This window comes from Sciurus vulgaris, assembly GCF_902686455.1.
Source record: "Sciurus vulgaris genome assembly, chromosome: 7".
NCBI classification, from domain to species: Eukaryota; Metazoa; Chordata; class Mammalia; order Rodentia; family Sciuridae; genus Sciurus; species Sciurus vulgaris.
Genome location: NC_136467.1, coordinates 79,823,607 through 79,846,238, shown reverse-complemented (window position 1 = coordinate 79,846,238; position 22,632 = coordinate 79,823,607). Strand labels below are relative to the sequence as shown.

General features: G+C 34.1%; 1 protein-coding gene across 2 annotated transcripts in view; it reads right to left on the bottom strand.

The window, feature by feature from the left end:
• ME1 (malic enzyme 1) overlaps window positions 1-22,632 on the bottom strand; it is a 205,998-nt gene that overhangs the window by 18,249 nt on the left and 165,117 nt on the right. For both annotated transcript variants that reach the window (XR_013765019.1, XM_079146979.1), the window contains exons 8-10: window positions 11,559-11,656; window positions 9,869-9,982; window positions 1,182-1,287 (exon numbers count right to left, since the gene is read on the bottom strand). Coding sequence is in view for 1 of the 2 variants with exons in the window: in XM_079146979.1 (XP_079003105.1) it covers window positions 1,182-1,287; window positions 9,869-9,982; window positions 11,559-11,656 (318 nt within the window). In the remaining variant the exon portion in view is untranslated. The remainder of the gene's footprint in view (window positions 1-1,181; window positions 1,288-9,868; window positions 9,983-11,558; window positions 11,657-22,632) is intronic.

The window sequence follows — 22,632 nt, the reverse complement described above, 5'->3', positions numbered from 1 at the left end:
GATGTGGCTGCATTACTGTAGTGTACTGATTTGAAGTTCTTTGGGTATAGACCATGGAGTGGGATTAGTGGATCAAATGGTGGTTCCATTCCAAGTTTTCTAAGTATTACCCATAATGCTTTCCATAGCAGTTGCACCAATCTGCAGTGCCATCAACAATGTATGAGAAGACCTTTTTCTCCATATCCTCACCAACACTAATTGTTACTTGTATTCTTTATAATTGCCATTCTGACTGGAGTGAGATGGAATCCAGGTGTATTTTTAATTTTCATTTCTCTAATTGCTAGAGATGTTGAATATTTTTTCATATTTTTTTGACCACTAAAAGAACATTTTTTTGAATCAATATTAAGAGATTAGTAAAGTTCCTATCATGGAATAAGTAACTGTTTTACTTATAATTATCAAGAGTGTTTTCAATATTGTCAACTATTTCAACAATAATTTTTTGTAGGAATAGAATATGATACAAAGAATGACATACATGCACAAAATAAGGGATAAACATTCATAACTTGGAGACTTTTTTAAATACATAAAATTTGACCGTAGTGAACATCCTACTGTGTACATACACTGTGTAAGTGTTGTGTTAAGTTATTATGAGGAACATAAAGATACATGAGATATGATCCCTGACTTCCAGGAGGTGTTCTGTGTCTCCTAACCTCAGCACTAGCAACACTTTGGGCTGGATAACTGCTTGTTGCAGGGGCTGCCCGGGTACTTAGCAATATCCCTGGCCTCTACCCACCATGTCTAAGAAGCCCCTTTTTCCTCCTCAAAACCCCCTTGCCAGCTTTGACAACTAAAAACAAACATCTCCGGACATTGCCAAATGTTCCCTGGCAGCAAAAACCCTCCTATTTAAGAAGGAATGTCTCTCTGGAGTAATCAAGCCTGAAAAAGTACCAAATATGCCAGCAATTAGCAGGCTGACAGTCTACAAAAGGGGGCCACACACTTCAGCAAGGACTAGGAAAACACTAGGAAGGCAGAACTGAACTTACAGATCTAGGTATCTAAGAGGTACTGTGGCTTGAGTGAATATTGTTTTATTTGTGAATTTCAAGGTTTAGAATTTCTAAAAATGGTAAATTATGGCTAAAAAACTGGTAGTAAGAAAACCCATCAGGTCAAAATGAGGGATCGGAGGTAGGAGAGGACAAAAAGTTTACCTATGAGGGCAGTTGGTTTTATTTTCTGAACAATGGCTTCTAGGTTCTTCATTTCTTCATGTTCATGAGCAAACTTCTCTTTCTCTTGTGTTAAGGAAGCACGACCCTAAGTAAAGCAAATGAGAAGAAATGAATCTGCCAAACATGTGAGTCACGGAAGTTTCAGAATATTTCATGTATGTTACTAGTATTTATGTTTAACATTTTTATGTATTTTAATACATAATAAAAACTGTAATGTAAATTTTACTATTTTTCTTTAAGCAATTTTTAATTCTCAATGAAATTCCTGTTTACTGTAATTATATTACAGTAAACATTATTATAATGTTTTTGCTCAACTTTGTATGATTGCTCTTAATCTTTTGTACATTTGAGAACAGAAATTTAATAACAACAGCTTCTCCTTTCCTGACTGAGGAACCTAGTACTTTTAATCTGCTCCCATGGGTCTATCTTTCTTCCCTATAATCAACATGGTGGCTTCATGCTGAATTCTCCATTGATGAATCATCCTTTAAATATCACAAAACTGAAAACTATAGTCCATCAAAGGAACAACCAATACTGAACATGGCCAATAATCTTGCTTTCCAAGTTCTATTAACATATTCTAATATGTTTTCTTTTTTTAAAATAGCGAAATATTATAGCTGATCTTCACCTTTTGATTAACTTTAAAGGAAGGGGGCTGGGGATGTAATAACTCAGTGATAGAGCACTTGCCTAGCATGAGCAAGACCCTGTGTTCCATCCCCAGTACCACAAAAAACAAAACAGAATGGAAGAAACATAGGATTTGGGAGAGAAAAGAAAATTTGTAAGTTTTAGGATTATTACTATAGTGTAATAGGGATAGGAATAGTAAAAATAGCTTTAAGAGGAAAATATTCTACCCATATTTTTATTTTAAAATAAAATCAATAATGATTCATGATTAAAACACCATGCCTCAGTACAAAACAGAAAAATTAGCAGGTCACCACAAAGGCTAGATGAAAGCAGCTGAATAGGTACTCCCAATCTGAGATAACAGCCAGTTCTGGACCAATTACTGACAAAGAGCATAACAAGAAAAGAATATCCAAACTGCTTCTGGTATACAGGTTTACATAAATTTGTCTGATTTCCATACAAAAGGAAATCTATTCCTTGTCCTTAGATTACCAAACCAAGAAGTAAATATCCACATGAGAAAACAAAACCAGCATCAAAGTCTTAAAGATGATTTTGTTAGCATCACTAAATTCAAGTTGGTAAAATATAGGTCGCTGCTAAAAGTAGCATGTAAATAACAGCAGAGTCTGTTTATAATGAATATGGACCTAAAACTCCATTATACAAATTAAATATAAAAGATGTTGAAAAATCTGAAAGTGACAGATATAATCCCCACTTTCTTAATGAAATGATTAAAAATATTTTCCTCAATGTACTCAGATTATACAAGACAGCAAATATAAAAAAATTTTAAATTTATTTTATAGTGTTATGCTCATCACTGTTGGTTGTAGTCAATACATCAATAGTTTATGATAAATACTCTTAGCTAGAGACATAAATTATAGCAGCAAAATAGAATGGACATAAATAATGGACATAAATAATAACAGCAAAATATTTATGCTATTTTTGGTAAGTTTTTATGCTATTCAGTAAAATTAAAGAAAAGCTCCACAATCAGACATAGAAAATGCCATCAACGTACAGAGATAAAATATGGGACTAAGACTCAGGAGGCTCTTAAACTCATCATATGACTGTAGGCAAGTCCTTAGATACTTCCCTGGATCTTGGTTTCTTCATCTATAAAATCATTTGGATTGGTGATAATGACAGGGCAAATGAACCAGATTTGTGCTTTCCAGACCTACGTGAGCACCAGTTACCTAGAAAAGAGATCCTGAACCAAGTTTCCAGGGCTAATTCAATTCTAATTAAATTCCATTGTGAGATTCTAGAATCTATGTTTGCTTTATTAAACCTTTCCAGGTGATGAGAATTGATTAGACAGTTTTGAGAAGCACTGTACTAAATGATCTATCATGTCCCTATCAGATACATTTTTTAAAGGTACATATTTTCAGAAAAGTATATAATGGTGAATTCTAAAGAAGGGAAGTAACAGAATGATATACACTGGCAATTACAGATATCTAGTAAGTTTTTTTGTTTTCTTTTTTGACTGATGACTAAGATATAATTAAAAATATATAATATAGTTCAAGCCTTCTAAATTGCCTATAACAGGAAACAAATCATAAAGACAGATATTATATAAAAAGAAAAGATGTATACTTTATCAAAACATCTTGCTTTATTAATCATAGTAATCACTGGTGGCTCCTGGCCAGAAGGCACTCCATCTAATATGAAACATAAATATCCCGCAGCCTCACCTCCAAAAGTTTGACTCCTGGTATGACTTATGAACATTAAAAGAATACCAAAAGAAGGCCAGGAATCATGAAATGGTCATACTAATATTACTTTTAAAGGGTTCCACTTAACAAAACCAGAAGAATCAAAAGAAAAAAATAAAGGTCTCCCACATATTTTCTATACCATTTTCAAGTTTGATCATTGTAGAAACTATCTGAATGTGGTGACCTTCTTTGGATCTGGTAATACTGAGGTAACTCAACTGCCTTCACTTTTAGACTTCTCTTTTCCTAGATGAGTGGCTCATTTTCTCCTTTTAAAAATCTGATTTGATACACATTCTTTATGCTAGTCACTCCAGATGGATGTGGAAACGGTAGATTTCTCTTGACCATCTTCTGACAAAGCATAAGTATGCAACTCTTCACTCAAAAATCCAAGATTCTGTGATATTTCTTTATTCTTTTTTTAAAGAGTGTTTAAACCAAACATAGTAGGGATGATGTGTAACATCATTTCTTGAGTCTTTTTTCCCTGCCCTTATTTTATGCTGATTCTTAATAGAAAGTAGAAGATACGGTCAGACTGAATCATTACATTAGTCAGCTTTTCACTGCTGTTACCAAAATACTTAACAAAAACAACTTAGAGGAGGGAAAGTTTATTTTGCCTCACAGTTTCAGAGGTTCAGTCCATGGTGGGCACCTCCATTGCTCTGGGCCCAAGATAAGCCAGGACATCACAGTAGTAAGGCATGATAGAGAGATGCCACTCACCTCATGGTGGCCAAGAAGCAGAGAAAGCAAGGGGAAGGGGCTACAGGGAAGACAAACCCTTTTAGGGTAGCCCCCAGTGACCCACCTCCTCTAGTCATGCCCCACCTGCCTATAGTTACCACCCAGTGTGTTCAAACTAGGATGGACTGATTAGGTGACAGCTTTCACAATCCAATCATTTCACCTTCCAACATTCCTGTATTAATACAGGAGCTTTGGGGTGATACCTTGTATCCAAATCATAACAACCACCTTTATCAAAAATACCTATGTTGTGGTGGGGGCAGAAAGGAGGAGAGGTGGCAAAGAGAGTCAAGATTACCATTCCAGGGGTTATCATTCCAGGACCCAGGAGAGCAGGATAGGAATAAATAAATTAGTTACAGATCACCACTGATCTTATACACAGACACTGAGGAATTGTTCTGCAAGTGCCTACTTTGAATGCGTGCCTGCTTGGATTACTTGCCCCATTTTACTGGCCTGTTTTTGCTGTGGTGTCATTGGCTTATCATAGCTGAATATGGCCTCTTTTTGGATCTATAGTCAGGGCCTTTTCAGCATGCAACAGTTTTAACATAGGTATGAACACTTGCTTAAGAATCTACAGTGATCTATCTATCTATCTATCTATCTATCTATCTATCTATCTATCTATCTATCTATCTATCTATCTATCTATGGGGATTCAACATAGAGTCACATTCCCAGACCTTTTTTTTTATTTTATTTAGAGACAGGGTCTCGCTAAATTGCTGAGGCTGGCTTTGAACTCTCAATCCTGCTGCCTCAGCCTCCTGAGTTGCTGGGATTACAGGTATGCACCACCAGAGTGGTATTTTATCACCTCAGGACAGACAAAGAGAAGATGAATGATGTGATGAAAGTAAAAGGAGGAGTGCATAATGGTCACAATTTAAGACAGTAGGTAGTGAATTCCATTCATATTTAATTCTGCTTGTTAAATATCAATATTCATAGTCTTCTAAAAGACTCATGCATATCATTTGTGGCTGCTGTTCTTTTCAATACTTATGCATATACTGATCATATTCTAAACAGAATAGAAAAGAGAGAAAATAATCAAGCCAGACACTTTTCACCAAGTTACAAAATCTCCTAGGAGTTAGAACTTTTTTTTTTAAACCATAATGTATGAAATGCATTAGCCATCATTCAAGGTAGTGGCAACACTACTGTCAAATTACGACAAAGGAATAGGGGAAAAAAACTGTCTGTACAGCCTGGAGTTAAGCCCTAAACATATATGTTATACTCTCAGGAAGAAAATAACTGACTGTATTGTCAAAACTACCTTTAAATCATGTACTCTACCTTCACTCACTAATCCTTTCTATAGGAGTTAAACATTTAACTATTGATAAAAATAGACAATAAAGGAAAATTATTTAAAATACTACAAAATAAAACCAAAATCAAAACAAATTCCAATCCAGTCTATGGTCTTATTGTGGGTTAGACGAAGTTTATCAGGGTATCTTTAATATCCTACTTTCTGTTTTTAGTGTTCTGTCATAACATTAACTAGGTTTATTAGCCAATGCCAAAATATATTTATTTAAGAATAGGTTATGCCTAGATTGGTTTGTTTTGTGACTTCCTGTTCTTCCTGAAAATGCTCCAAAGTCATCATTGTGAAATACAAACACCAGTCTTGCTGGCAATGCTCCTTCACAGTCTCTATTGTTTTTATTCTGACTCTTTCATTTGGGAAGGTTTTTGTTTTTTAAACTAAGTACTACCTTGTGTATATTAAAATGGATACATATTAGTTGAATAAAATGATATATCAATTATTTCTTGCTATAAAATCTGAAAGTAAGATATCTGAGTATCTTCAGTGGCCAAATGATTGATTTCAATCAACTAGACTAATATTGATGAATTAAATACTTAAAATATTGAGATTCTATGCCATAAACTCCTTCTGTTGCACAGATGGTCATGAGATCAATGACAGGAAATGCTAGGACTGTGAAGTTGAAAGTGAAAATAGAAAGCATGTTAGAATAATAAGTATCTAATTTAATGGTGATAAAACTCCAAGGATGAGAGGACATTTAATTTGGGGTTTTATCATTCTAAAATGTGAAAGAACTTCACAAAGAAAAACTCTGTGAGTTTTTAAATATATGATAATTATAAGGTAATAAAATTATTATTATTGGCTCTTAGGAGATGTATAATTGCTAAAGATGAAAGATAATAAACAAAAGAATTGTGTAAATCTGAGAGCAAGATTATGCTGATTTTCTAGTTACTCCAAGATTTATTAATTCCATCACAAAGATCAATACAAGAATTCTGACTTCAAAAACATGAAAAAATTAAATCTTATGTCTCATTTATATTAAATAGAACATAAACTTTTAAACAACCTTTTAAAATGTAACTTTATCTTGGCAAGCAGAATATATGTTCTTTATTTTGGCAAGTAAAAGACATGAAGTAAGAGTGACTGATTAGGTCTAGCCAATAACTTCAATATTCCAAGTATTGTAACCCGTGGAATCTGGAGTCTCAGTTCAGTAAGTCTATGTTAAAATTATTTGAGATGATAAAATATGTACATTTTTATACAAATTTCACATTAAAATGTTACTAGGAACCACAAAAGAAAAACAGTCACAGACTTCCTCCCTTTGGATTTTTTAATGTTTTACATCCCTAAGTACAATACAATTTATACATCCCCCATCCCCCATGGCTATAACTATTTACACACTCAGGATCCCCAATTTCTATCTCCAGTCCAGATCCTTACCCTGAAGATCAGTCCTGGATCTTTTAACTGCCAAAGGGACATGTCCATTTTAATTCTCCACAGGCACCTTAAACATGCTTTCTGTAAAAATGATCTCATTATTTTTCTCTTGAACGAGTACGTTCTTTATTCCTTTTTTTTTTTTCCCTAAAATAATGACTATTTCATTTACCTAGACAGCTAAGGAGTCCAGTTAGATTTCTTCATCTATCCTATTCCTCCTCCCATATTTAAGCAATTACTAAGTATGCCAGTCCTATTTCCTAAATATCAACTTAATCTAGCTTATTTTCCTCAGCTTCAATGTAAAGTCTCAATTTTTATATGTATTATTCCAACAGCTTTGTAACTAGTTTCCCCTTTTCAATTTCCCTCATATCAATCTATCCTTCACAATGTCATCAGAGTGACTGAGGAGGCAAACACTCTGCACACATTTCTTTTATGGCTCATCTTCAGGATAAAAAGGTCCTAAGTCACTTATCATCCTGCTTCCTTTCTAACCTGTCCTTCAATGTCTCTTATACCAAATTATTTTTTTATTTTTTGCACATGGTGGTTTTTATACTTATAAAGCCATTCACTCACTAATTAACTCATTTGACAAACTACTGATTGCCAGGTACGTAGAAGACACTGAGTCAGAATTTGCAGATATTAAAAAAGTGAAAGACATTATTGTTAGCTTCATTCAAGACTGCTCAGTCACCATAGTTCCCTTGTTCCAGTTTCAGATATATGAAGTTTAAGACATACAGATTCCAGATTAACTCCTAACTCTTCTATTCCAACTTAGCAAAAGAAGACACCTCATTTCTGGATCTTCCTCAGTTATCTCCACACTTCTCTTTAATGCCGTTAAGAAGCACCATCCCCTGTGCAACCTGGTACCATGAATACATATCTGTAACAACACTTTCATACAGTACTGTAACTTGTGGCTTGGGTTTTTTTTCCATTAGGCTGTGAATTTCCTGAGATTAAGGGCCTTATTGTGTCCTCAAACAATGCCTGAACTGTAGAAAATTTCACTTAGTAGATGTTTTTATTTCATGACCACAACATATGTCATGTGATCGCATGTACAAATTTTTGTAGTTATGCTCATTCTTCAAAGCAATAGCAATTTTTAAACCAAAAACAGAACATAAATAAAGTGTACATAAGCATACTTATTTGCTATAGAAAATTTTGTATATTTTTTCTTTCTTTAAGGCAAAATTCGTTAGTGTAGCTTATTTATTAAAAACATTTTATAGCTTTAAAGGAGAGCAGTTACTAATAATTTGGAATATACAGAAAGGAACTAAAAACAGTTTAAATTTTAGGGCTAGAGGTACAGCTCAAATGATAGAACACTTATCTGGCATGCACAAGACTCTGGGTTCAATCCCCAGCACTACCCCTACAAAAATAATGATAATAATGTAAGTTTTAAAGTCATATGTATTTGATATATTCCCTTCTATAGCTCTTAGCCATAAATACACTTTTGAATCAGAAGTCATATATTTTGGTTTTATCATCTAACAGTATATTATGAATCTTTTAATAGGTCATTTGTTGATCTTTGAAATAATTTTAAACACACACACACACACATATTTCACTCATGTGGCTATTTCATAAGTATACTATATTTAGGTAAGTGTAACATATCACAATTATAATTAATGTGTGGCAAAACATCACTATAGGATTGGGGCTATTAACTCAGTGGTAGAGCACTTGCCTACCATGTGCCAGGCACTGGGTTCAATCATGAGCACCACATAATAATAAATAAATAAATAAATAAAATAAAGGACAGTCGACAACTGCAAATAAAAAATATTTTTTAAAAAATCACTATTGTAAATAATGCTGTGATAAAATCATCATATATCAAATACTGTATACATTTCTCTACAGGATTCATTCTTACAATGGAAACAAATGGCTCAGAAGCATACATTTTTAAAGGTTCTGGACATATATAAAACAGTTTTCCAGTAAGTTTCAACACATTTCCATTTAAATCTATATTAAATTACAGAAGGCATTATTACTCCTTAATCCTTAAAATTTATCTTCACATAGAAAAGGGATTTATATGTATTTTTTTCTTGAAAAAAAGTTTAGAAGAGTGATTGAAATGTACAGGTGGTATAAGTAATAACAATGCCTCATTTCCACATAGCCATCTAGTCACATACCTAGTCTTAGCTAATTCTCACAATAACCCTATGAACTAGGTAATATTATCTCTACTAAAGTTGGGGGAACTGAGGAATAGGTAAGTTAACTTGCAAACAGCTTGGCTGTGAAAGTTTTTCTCTCAGGAATTCCCTTTCACACTGTCAGAAAAGGGGACAAAGTAGCAGGTAAAGTGCAATTATTTCAATTTTTACCTCCTTCCTTTCTAGATTGTGTGCAAAGTTGACAGCTCTTAACAAAGGATGTTATATTAGGAGTTTAATCAGTATCAAACTGCCTCATTTGAAAACTCAACTAATTCAAACAGACTGACAATCCATCCAGTTGTGAAAAGTATATACTCATTCACAAATGGAATCTATTCCTGAGTCAAAGCTTTCTGTTTCATTCAGAAGAGTATCAGTGTATCTATATGGCATGACCATTCATGTCAAAAGGTTAAACTTATTACACAGTGTAAAGGGGGGTGTGGAAATGAAAGTAGTCTTTGAGATGGTTATCCAGAATAGTATATTGATTTTTATGGTTAAAAAATGACAAATTCTTACCTTAACTATCAATCCTTTTGAGTCAACCAACCATATCTTTTTGATGGATTTCTCTTTTGGTAAGCCTTCTTTCTCCATGGCCATAACAATCAGATGTGCAATCCCTAAGGCAGCCTGAAAAAGAGGTTATGAAAATAAAAATTTCAAAAGTTGTTCCATATGATATGTTATCAAGGGTTGACAGTTCGCCTGATTTTGTCTTTGTTAATAAGGAAGTATAAAATACTCTGAGCAAAGTGCTTTTGTCACATTTGGGTTGAACCCAATTACTCACTTTTACTACAATAGCACCACTATTACGTGGTCTGCTATTTAACCACACATAAACCAGTGACATACTTGATTGTCAGTATTTATAATCCTATTAATAGAAGCAAGATTTTTTCCAATGGGAAAACACTGAATTTAATGAGCTGGTGAAACTTGCTCATTGGACTGTACTGTTTACTGTTAGGCTCAAGCTCCTTTAATTGAATTTGAAGAAGGAAGACTAGTCATTGGAATGGGACCTTGACAAATTAGGTTAAAGAATGAAACAGACCAAAAATATATGTTCCCCAGTTTATTCTATTTGATCAAAGTAAGTGCTGTCAAATTTCCTGTGAGATTAAAGAAATCAACTTCCTTAGTATTCAGTAAATTTTATGAAATCTCAATATCTTTTCAGAAACAAACAGGTTTTGAATTATAAAACCATGAATACTTCTTTTCTGCTGAGTATCAATATCTGGTCTGTGTCACTCATCAAAATCTTTGCAAATTCAAAGAAGTTTACCAAAATTAAACACAGCATGTAATAATCCACAAACAAAGAATTCAAATGTTAATGCTGTTATTTAGGCTTGATTTTTATTTCAATTTGAAAGTGAATTTGTGATTTATATTCTGAATACTTATGTCTTGTCTTTTAAGTTCCAGTTCATGTATTTTGTTTGAAGCAAAATAACAAGCAAAATGAAAACTAATATAACAGGCATAAATTTCCAACAGTGTGATAGTGTTTTGTTTATAATCATATTAAATTTGAAAATTTAGTTTCTTTACAAAATTATATATATATGTATACAAACACACACAATATTTCCCCATTTATTAATTTTAGAGAGACTACTTCTAGAGACATTTCTGACAGTTTTCCCACAGGAAAACTAACATTCTAATTTCTATTTGATGGGTAAATTATCATTACTGGAGTCTAGTTTTCTTTTAAATGATTAAATTATGCATGATGTTAACAGAAAATTTGGTCTTGCCATAATATCCTTCCAATGTTAATTTTTTTCTCAAAAACATATAAATGTGCATATTGAATTGTGAGTTAAAGAAAAAAAACTTCTAAATATGACACTGGAGGATACTAAAATTCAGCATCGGATATTCTAGCTCAAATACTTAAATATGTAATTACACATTGGAAGCTTATTTTTCCTCTATGACACCATAAATATGCATAATGAAAACCTATGACATCTGATAATTTTGCAATCTTCAAACTATAGAAAAAATTTTATACCTCTATACTAAACTCTCCTATGAAAAATTAACAAAACAATACTTAATTTGAGAATCTTCAAAAAGGCCAATAGTTATACTATAAACATGAAAGAATATTTTGAAATTTAAGGAGTAGTTAAAACTAATTATACATTCATTAGTTTAGGAGAACATGAGTATTATGCAAGGCAGGTACCTCTCCAGCTCCTTGGAATAGTATTGTTTGATCAGAGAGTTTGTTCTTGGTTATTCGAAGAGCTGCAAGGAGACCTGCAACTGCAACAGATGCTGTTCCTGAAATAAGTAATAAATATCCTTGAGTAATCCTCACATAGATCCTGCCAAACTCTAAGACTTTACTCACATCTTGAAATCATCACATCAGTTTAGCTGGCACAGAAAAGGAACCTGAGATTCCATGCTTGCATATGAAGTGAAATTCTCAGGCTACTAACAAATATTTTAAGATAGTAGCTAACTACTCTGCTTGAAAACTTTCCCAAAATTTTTGACTTATTTTGATGATGATGCAATGAATAAGAGCAAGGGTTTTGGATTCTTATGTGGATTTCAGCACACCCTGCTAACTAGCTGAAAGAACTTAGAGAAATAACTTTATATCAGTACCCTCATCTGTAAAAAAGTTTTACTGTATAAGACAAAAAATAGTAAGTGCTAATAGATTCTTCCACCTAAATTGAAATCAGTAATAACTGATCTTTATACAAAGGAGGCATGTAATAAATGCTTGTTTATAATTAAGGTACTGATAGTAATAATGTTTTTGATATATTTAGAACTTAATGTTTTATTTTTCAATTTGAAAAGGTTACAGTTAATGGCAATTAAAATCTAATTTTATGGCATTCTTTAATGGTTTTCTACCTAGATAATCACTGGTAGATCCCACAGGTGCTATATAAAATTATTGTAAAGTTTACCTGGGATAAAAAATGTGTTTTTCTCATCACACCACACAGGTATAGAAACTATATCAGTTCTAATTATATTACTTCACCATGTAAACTTTCACAGATCACAGAGCATTTCTCTTGCTTTGAACATAAATATAAAGCTTGATCTTTATGGCTTACTCCTGAAATAAAGCCCTGCAGTTTTTTGCATTACCTTCCAGCTGTATCTACATTTTACCCCTCTAAAGTAACATTCCACCTATATTTCCTAGATCACTTGGCTGAGTAGTAAAGCCTAGCTAAACTTTAAATACCCTTATTTAGATAAAACCTAGATCAGAATAGGTTTGATGAATGACACAATGATAAAGTATTATTTATGCCAAATACCAAAGACGGTCAACATGTCACCACCAGTGCATTTATTCTTTTCCATTTTTTGTTTCCTTCTTGAATAATTAGGTAGTAATAAATAACTATCACAATAAATAATAATTATTGAAGGTCTACATGTTTCTTTATTGAATGTATTTTTAGTTTTACATGGACACAAAATCTTTATTTTATTTATTTTTATGCAGTGCTAAGGATCAAACCCAGTGCCTCACACATGCTAGGCAAGCGCTCTACCACTGAGCTACAACCCCAGTCCTGATATGTTTCTTGTGTGTGTTTTATTTAGGAACATAAGGTAGAATACAAAAATAAATTGCTTAAAATTTTGAGTCATCATTTCAATATTATAAATTATGATAAGTCATAGATTATAAAAAGTCAGCCTTCTATACATTATTTAAAATGAAAGTCTGTGCAAAAATATGGCTGAACCTTATCAAGAACACAAGTAATACTAAGTATTGGCATAGATGTGGAGAAAAAGGCACACTTGTACATTGCTGGTGGAGTTGCAAATTGGTGCAACCACTCTGGAAAGCAGTATGGAGATTCCTCAGAAACTGTGAAATGGAACCACCATTTGACCCAGCTATCCCACTCCTCAGTCTATACCCAAAGGACTTGAAATCAGCATACTACAGAAATGCAGCCACATCAATCTTTATAGCAGTTCAATTCACAATAGCTGGATTGTGGAACCAATCTAGATGCCCTTCGATAGATGAATGGCTAAAGAAACTGCAGCATATATACACAATGGAATATTATTGAGCCATAAAGAAGAATAAAATTATGGCATTTACAGGTAAACAGATGGAACTGGAGAATGTCATGCTAAGTGAAATAAGTCAATCCCCAAAAACCCAAAGGTTGAATGTTTTCTCTGATAAGTAGATGATGACACATGGGGGTGGGAGGGGTAAGAGAAGACTGGAGGAACTTTGGATTACATAGAGGGAAATGAGAAGGGGGAGGGAGGGGCAGGGGTATGAAAGATGGTGGAATGAGACAGACATCTTTATCCTATGTATATGTATGATTACAGGAATGGTGTGAATCTACATGGTGTACAACCACAGAAACAAAAAGTTGTATTGTACCCCATCTGTGTACAATGAATCTAAATGCAATCTGTAAAAATTAAAAATAAATAAATAAAAAAGAAATGTAAAAAAATAAAATAAAACAAAACGAACATTAGAAAAAAAAAAAATATGGCTGATCCATGCAGGGAACATACCATGACAGTATCAGAGTGAGGTCAGTTCCATATACCAAGATATATTCATTAGAGTTGTTAAACAGTGAAAGAGAATTGACTTTAGAGAGGTACAGACATTCAACGAGGTAAGTAAGTATCTACTAACAGAATCACAAGCTATCTATATCTTGGATTCTTTCAAAGTAAACTGGCCAGAAGTTCAGATGTCAGGAACTCTAAATCCTTTCCAACTCTAAGATTGTATAATTTTAAGATTTCTACAGATTCTACCAACACCACAAAATTTAACCAGTTGAAGAGTAAAAGTTGAAGTTTTATCAGCAATGACGGTATTTGCATTATTATTCTGATTTTATATAGAACTGAGCATTTATACCCAGATAGAGACAAAATATTTAAAAACAGTCTAACTATAAATGTGGTGACTTATCTTTATATGGTTATGCCACACCACTCTGTATTAAAACTCAAAATGCTTTAAATTCAGACACATTAAAAAAAATTCAGACATATTACCCCAAATATGGCAAAGTAAGTGAACTCCATCTATACTGGATATAGTATACTGGGTAACTTATATTTAAATATATATTTCAGAATATTTCCTGAGGATATAATAAAAGTCCCAATCTACTTTTCACAGAATTAATAAAATCAGAAAGATACTTACTTCTAACACTACCCAAAATTTAAAAATTTAACTTGTTTGTAATTCTTGTACATGGATGGCCTGGTATTACCCTGATTTAAATTACACTGTAGAGAAGAGAACAAATGTGGAAAACTTAAATTTCATAAAACTGATTTTATTATATATTATTATAAAACAGTTTTTTGTTTTCAGGTTAAAAAGTAAAATTTTAGTAAATCAGACAGATGTAGGGCTTATCTTTGGACCATGAGCTTTAAAGAGGACTTAATACATAACATTGTTAACATGATAATAAATAGACTGAATATTTCTTAAAATTTTAGAAACTTTTACAGGTTGAACATCCCTAACCCAAAAATCAAAAGCCCAGAATGCTCTAAAGCCTGAAATTTTTTTGAGCAATGATATGACATCACAAACAGAAAGTTCTATATCTGACTTTATGTGATGAGCTATAATGAAAATGCAGACATTTTAAAAATATTTAATCAAATTACCTGTAAGCTATGTATATAAGATATATATGAAACAAATAAATTTCATGTTTAGACTTGATCTCATCTTCAAAAGACTTCATTATGTATATGCAAATACATATAACAAAATCTGGAAACATCTATTCCCAAACATTTTGGATAAGGGATATCCAACCTACATTTGCATTTGTGCATAATGTGTCTTCAACATAAACAGAAGTTACCAGTTGTCCTATGTTTGTGCTATGGTTGTCAATATCAGTCTTATCTTAAGAATGACCTCTCCTAACACAATAATTTGTTAAACAGAATTACTATACAAAATTAGTGAGAACAAAATCCACTATTATGTATAATTATAATGTACCAATTTTAAAAAATGATGATAAAAAATGAGTGAGACCAATATGTAATCAGAGAATCATAATCTTCAAGTGATATTAAATATATAGGCTAGATGATAAGAACTAGCAGGAGGAGGAGGAAGGGTGAATTTACCAAGACTGAGTTGAAGGCATGAAGAACACACACTACCTGAGCACAGAACTGAGGTATTCACTGAGGTCAAGGACCTCAGAAGGGAGGACATACTAAGCAGGAAGGGCAGGTACAAGACATGGAGGCAGGAATAACTCCCTACTAAAAACAGGAGAATGAATATAAAACTTAGTATTCCTTCTCCTCAATGAAATCTACTAAAACAATAGAAAACAGATTTTTTTGTTTAAAAAACTGGAGAAGAGGAGAAGAGCACTACAATAAAATTTTAGATGTTAGAAGGCTTTTAAATGGGTAAATGGCAACTGACTTGGTCAACTTGAGAAAGCCAAGTTGTTGGCAAGCAGTAGGAATGGTTCAGAAATGAACAGACTGATAAAGAAAAATTCTCAAAAAGCCCAGCTTTAGGAAGCACCCAAAACTTGTCAAAGATCTGCTGATGGGCTGAGGTTGTGGCTCTTGACTAGCACATGTGAAACACTGGGTTCGATCCTTAGCACCACATAAAAATAAATAAATGAATCTTTAGAAAAATACTTAATTAAAAAAAAAGGCTTGAAGCAAGTATTATAAAATATTTTTTTAAAAATCTGCTGAGAAGCCAGGCACAGTGGTCCACGCCTGTAATCCCAGCAACTCAGGAGGCTGAGGCAGGAGGATCACAAGAAGTTCAAGGTTTCAAGGTCAGCCTCAACAATTTAACAAGATCCTGTCTCAAAAAAAAAAAAGACAGACAACTAGGAATGTGTCTCAGTGATAAAACCCCTGGGTTCAATCCCCAGTACCAAACAAAACAAACAAACAAAAAATCGACTGAGAAGCAGTTCAAATCCAGATCTGCTTCCCTCTGCTTCTGGCAGATGGTCGACCCTGCTCTAGTCTGAAAGTCTGGAAAAATACTCCATGCTCACATTCTGAAGGGTCTCTGGAGTGTAAGACACCAAGCATAATTGGAGGCAAGTGTGCCACACTGAAAACAAGATCAAAAGAAATTTATGGGGCTGGGAACGTAGTTCAGTGGTTGAGTGCTTGCCTAGCATGTGCAAGACCCTGGGTTCAATACCCAGTATCACAGAAAAAAAAAGAGAGAGAGAAATAAATTTATGTACTCAACAGAGACCCCAAATCATCTTCTTAGCTCAATGAACACTAGAAGAAAACTAACACTGTTAATAAATTAGAGAGACTGGAAAAATCCTATCCCTAGAATCTGAATAGGGTAAGAGAAAAGATCTAAGAGACTCACAAGGGAAATTCCCCAAGGAAATGGCAGGTAAAATGGTTTTTAATCAAAACCTATATAATATACAATTATTTTAGATCACTAATAAAGATTTTTAAGTACATTTTTCTTTAATCAAATCATTTTCATGAAATAATATATTTAAAGCACACATCTGTCTTAAAAACTAAGAAAAAAATCACTCCAAAGATCAGTATAAAAACATTTATTTACATGATATGGCTGTAATGGTTATATAATTATTTTTGTTGGCAATAAAATTCAATTTCTGTGCCCACAGTTGGGAAAATATTACATCTGTGGGCATAATGGTAAAAGCACAAGGCCAAAAAGGTAAAAAAGAAACGTATGGAGAAAATGTGTCATAAGGACACAATTTTGGTGTGGAGAAATGCATAAAATGGTTTGGTCATTCCTAGTCAGAACCTTTTCTGTAGTTAGAGATAGGCTCTTTTTTCTTCTTTAACCTAACTTCTTGTTTTCTGAGGCAGTAAGACTCTAAAATTTCTATGAGGAAATAAGCAACTATATGTTTAAGCCAGATCAGTTGGGGTGAAATGTTAGCTATTTTAATGCCTCTGTAGTGGTGATCTGCAGGAGGAATATTCTTCTGTGTATTCTTTGGGTTCCTCGATGCCCTTCTCTTGACCCTGACCCAGCATCACATTTCCTGTGCTCTAGACTATAATTCTGATGGGCCCCAGGCACTGACATCTAAATTTCTGGCCTTGGCTGATGGAAATTCTCACCTCAAATCCTAGTTGCTCCCCACCTTTTTTTTAATGATTCGAATTTAACATTCTTTCTATTAACCAAACTCTTAATCTTCATTAATTCTGCATAATGGTTCAAAATTATGTAATATTGATCTTTAAATTCTATGAGCATTTATGTGAGATCCACAAAATTAAAAACATACTAAAGAAAGGGACAGGTCTGTTAAGTAGTTTACTGGTGAGTCTAAAAATGCACTGCTAATGACTTGAAGACACTGATCTGCAAAACTCAACTGTAGCACCAAAAGCGCCCTATCATATATCACAGCAGACACGAGTGAAATACAAAACATAATTAGAGGCTATTTTGAAAATCTATACTCCAACAAAACAGAAAACCTCGAAGACATCAACAAGTTTCTAGAGACATATGAATTACCTAAACTGAATGAGGAGAACATACACAACTTAAATAAATCAATTTCAAGCAATGAAATAGAAGAGGTCATCAAAAGCCTACCAACAAAGAAAAGTCCGGGACCAGATGGGTTCTCAGCCGAGTTCTACAAAACCTTTAAAGAAGAGCTCATTCCAATACTTCTCAAAGTATTCCATAAAATAGAAGAGGAGGGAACCCTCCCAAACTCATTCTATGAAGCCAATATCACCCTGATACCTAATCCAGACAGACACATCAAGGAAAGAAAATTTCAGACCAATATCCTTAATGAACATCGATGAAAAAATTCTCAACAAAATTTTAGCAAATCGCATACAAAATATATTAAAAAGATAGTGCACCACGATCAAGTGGGTTTTATCCCAGGGATGCAAGGTTGGTTCAACATCCAGAAATCAATAAATGTCATCCACCATATCAACAGACTAAAAGTTAAGAATCACATGATTATTTCAATAGATGCAGAAAAAGCATTTGATAAAATACAGCATCCCTTCATGCTCAAAACACTAGAAAAAATCGGGGAAGTGGGAACATTCCTTAACATTGTAAAGGCCATCTACGCAAAGCCCATGGCCAATATCATTCTAAATGGTGAAAAACTGAAAGCATTCCCCCTAAAAACTGGAACAAGGCAGGGATGCCCTCTTTCACCACTTCTATTCAACATCGTTCTTGAGACTCTGGCCAGAGCAATTAGACAAACCAAAGAAATTAAAGGGATACGAATTGGAAAAGAAGAACTCAAACTATTCCTGTTCGCTGATGACATGATTATATATTTAGAGGAACCTGGAAATTCCACCAGAAAACTTTTAGAACTCATAAGTGAATTCAGTAAAGTAGCAGGTTACAAGATCAATGCTCATAAATCCAATGCATTTTTATACATAAGTGATGAATCTTCAGAAAGAGAAATTAGGAAAACTACCCCATTCACAATAGCATTGAAAAAATTAAATACTTGGGAATCAATCTCACAAAAGAGGTGAAAGACCTCTACAATGAGAACTACAGAACACTAAAGAAAAAAATTAAAGAACACCTTAGAAGATGGAAAGATCTCCCATGTTCTTGGATAGATAGAATTAATATTGTCAAAATGGCCATATTACCAAAAGTGCTATACAAATTCAATGCAATTCCAATTAAAATCCCAATGATGTACCTTACAGAAATAGAGCAAGCAATTATGAAATTCATCTGGAAGAATAAGAAACCCAGAATAGCTAAAGCAATCCTCAGTAGAAAGAGTGAAGCAGGGGGTATTGCAATACCAGATCTTCAACTCTACTACAAAGCAATAGTAACAAAAATGGCATGGTATTGGTACCAAAATAGACAGGTAGATCAATGGTACAGAATAGAGGACATGGACACAAACCCAAAAAAATACAATTTTCTCATACTAGACAAAGGGGCCAAAAATATGCAATGGAGAAAAGATAGCCTCTTCAACAAATGGTGCTGGGAAAACTGGAAAACCATATGCAACAGAATGAAATTAAACTCCTATCTCTCACTCTGCACAAAACTCAACTCAAAATGGATCAAGGACCTCGGAATCAGACCAGAAACCCTGCATCTTATAGAAGAAAAAGTAGGTCCAAACCTTCAACTTGTTGGCTTAGGATCAGACTTCCTTAACAGGACTCCCCATAGCACAAGAAATAAAAGCAAGAATCAACAACTGGGATAGATTCAAACTAAATGGCTTTCTCTCAGCAAAGGAAACTATCAGTAATGTGAAAAGAGAGCCTACAGAGTGGGAGAATATCTTTGCCACTCATACTTCAGATAGAGCGCTAATTTCCAGAATCTATAAAGAACTCAAAAAACTCTACACCAAGAATACAAATAATCCAATCAACAAATGGGCTAAGGAAATGAACAGACACTTCACAGAAGAAGATGTACAAGCAATCAACAGATATATGAAAAAATGTTCAACATCTCTAGTAATAAGAGAAATGCAAATCAAAACTACCCTAAGATTCCATCTCACCCCAATTAGAATGTGATTATCAAGAACACAAGCAACAATAGGTGTTAGAGAGGATGTGGGGAAAAAGGTACACTCATACATTGCTGGTGGGGTTGCAAATTAGTGCAGCCACTCTGGAAAGCAGTATGGAGATTCCTCAGAAAGCTTGGAATGGAACCACCATTTGACCCAGCTATCCCACTCCTTGGCCTATACCCAAAGGACTTAAAATCAGCATACTACAGAGATACAGCCACATCAATGTTCATAGCTGCTCAATTCACCATAGTCAGATTGTGGAACCAACCTAGATGCCCTTCAGTTGATGAATGGATAAAGAAACTGTGGCATATATATACAATGGAATATTATTCTGCCATGAAGAATGGTAAAATTATGGCATTTGCAGGCAAATGGATGAAATTGGAGAATATCATGCTAAGTGAGATAAGCCAATCTCAAAAAACTAAAGGACAAATGATCTCGCTGATAAACGGATGAGGACATATAATGGGGGGTAGGAGGGGTTAGCTTTAGGGTTAGGTTTAGGATTAGGGATAAGGAGGGTGGTAAGAATGGAGGAAGGAAGGACTGTATAGAGGCAAAAGAGGGGTGGGAGGGTTGGGGGGAAGGGAAAAAAATAACAGAATGAATCAAACAATATTGCCCTATGTAAATTTATGATTTAAAAAAAAAAAGCGCCCTATCATTATGCACAGTATTCTCAATTTAACTATCTTTTTATAGTTCATATACAGGATTCTAAATATCTAAAAACTTCTAGCTTATTGCCTTTTGGACTCTTTCAAATATTCACTTCTCATGAATGAATATTAAAAAAATTAATAAAGCAACATTTAAATAGGTTAAGTATCTTTAGCATGAAAGTGTGCACTAATGTACACAATATAATTAACATCACAAAGAATTTGAGGAAAGATTTGGCAAATACCTTAGTGTGCCTCAGAAGGTAAAATGAAACAAATGACTTTTAAACATCTTAAATTTAAATAGCTATGTCATACTAAAAAACTTAAACATGGTAAATTTTAAAAATTAAATTTATAAAGTATATTTCAGTCAATAGGGCATTTTCACAATAATTATTTTGTGCTCAATAAATTCCATGAGAGAACACTGTCACTCCCATTTTACCTTTAAGCTATTCTTTGCCACTTCCAGTAACATTCATCTTCAGTGCACTTTGGCTATCTTCCTCCTAAATGTCATTCTGGTGCTTGTCATCACTCAGAACTAATTCTTCTTGAAAGTGTTAACGTTAGAATATCTCACTCATGGTCTATAATCTCCTGTTTTCAATTCTTTTTTTCAGTTACTGTCATTATGATAGGGAACAGACAGATGTGAGTGGTAGGAACATGGGGTTAAGGGAATAATTCTATAAACTGGACCCACTGTGCTGACCCCCCACATGCTTTTCTTTCTTTTCTTTTCTTTTCTCCTCTCCTCCCCTCCTCTCCCCTCTCCTCTCCTCTCTCTTTCTCTCTCTCTCAACTGGGCCCACTATGCTGACCCCCCACATGCTTTCTTTTCTTTTCCCTCTCTCTCTCTCTCTCTCTCTCTCTCTCTCTCTCTTTCTCTCTTTCTAGCAATTTACCTGTAGCCCTGCCTGGCTTAAGTTGACAGGATATATTATATTCCTATTATCTGCAGGAGAAATGCAGTCCCAAAATGCCAATCAAAAGAACACAAGTTACCCTGAAGGGGGAGACTTCTGTGACCCTTATACAGATTCCAGAATTCAGGTACATAAAAATAATCCCCTCTTGCCATAAAATCTGTAAGAACAGGTTCCAATTAGAACTGATCAGGATGGGCCAAAGTGACCTAGAGTTGTCATACACTTGCCATACACAGTAGGGACTTGACAGTCTGATGTCACCCTGCTATCAGTAAAAAAGCCAAGAGCTGGCAGAACTCCCTGGAAATTTCCCTGGGACCCCCAATAAACAGGAAGGGCAGGAGATGTACACCATCCCTCTCATTTCTGAGAGGACCCACTCTCCCTTTCCCCTTTACCCTATTTTCTCTAATAAAATCATGCCTGCTACTCTGAGCTACATGTCTGAAATTTTTCTAGCATGATTGCAAAAACCAGGGTTGGAAGAGAGGGAATCCACAATAGCCTGAGTTTTGTGACAGGCCTCTGCCCGTAACAATTATATCTGACTCTGACTTGATGGGAATGTCTAGGCCTCTGCCCTATCTAACGTCCTTGTAATCTTCACTTTCTTCCCTTTCCAGCTTGGTGTCACAGACGTCACTTACTTTTAGCTCTTATCCCATTGTGCATTCTATGTCTAATGTAAATAAACTCAACTCTCCATGTTGGTCTTGCTCATTCCTAAACTTCTGAACTCAAGTCACTCAACCTGCTGATATGATACATTTGTTATATTCAATTTCAAACAGATCCTGAATAATCATTTACTGAATCCTATTGTGTTTCATAATTAATTGGCTCTTTAGTTCTCTCCTACAGTAGTTCTTTCAGATATTCTTTTTTAAGTCTCAAAATTCCAACTCTTAAAAAAAAGATGTTTTATAACTTCCTGCCATAGGTAAGAAAATTAATAGAAAGGTTACATAAATGAATAAAGGTTCATAGCTAGTAAGGGGCAAAGCAAATCAGTCTGACTCTTAAATTTGTGCTCTTAACCCCTACCTGTAATAATGTCACCAATTTTC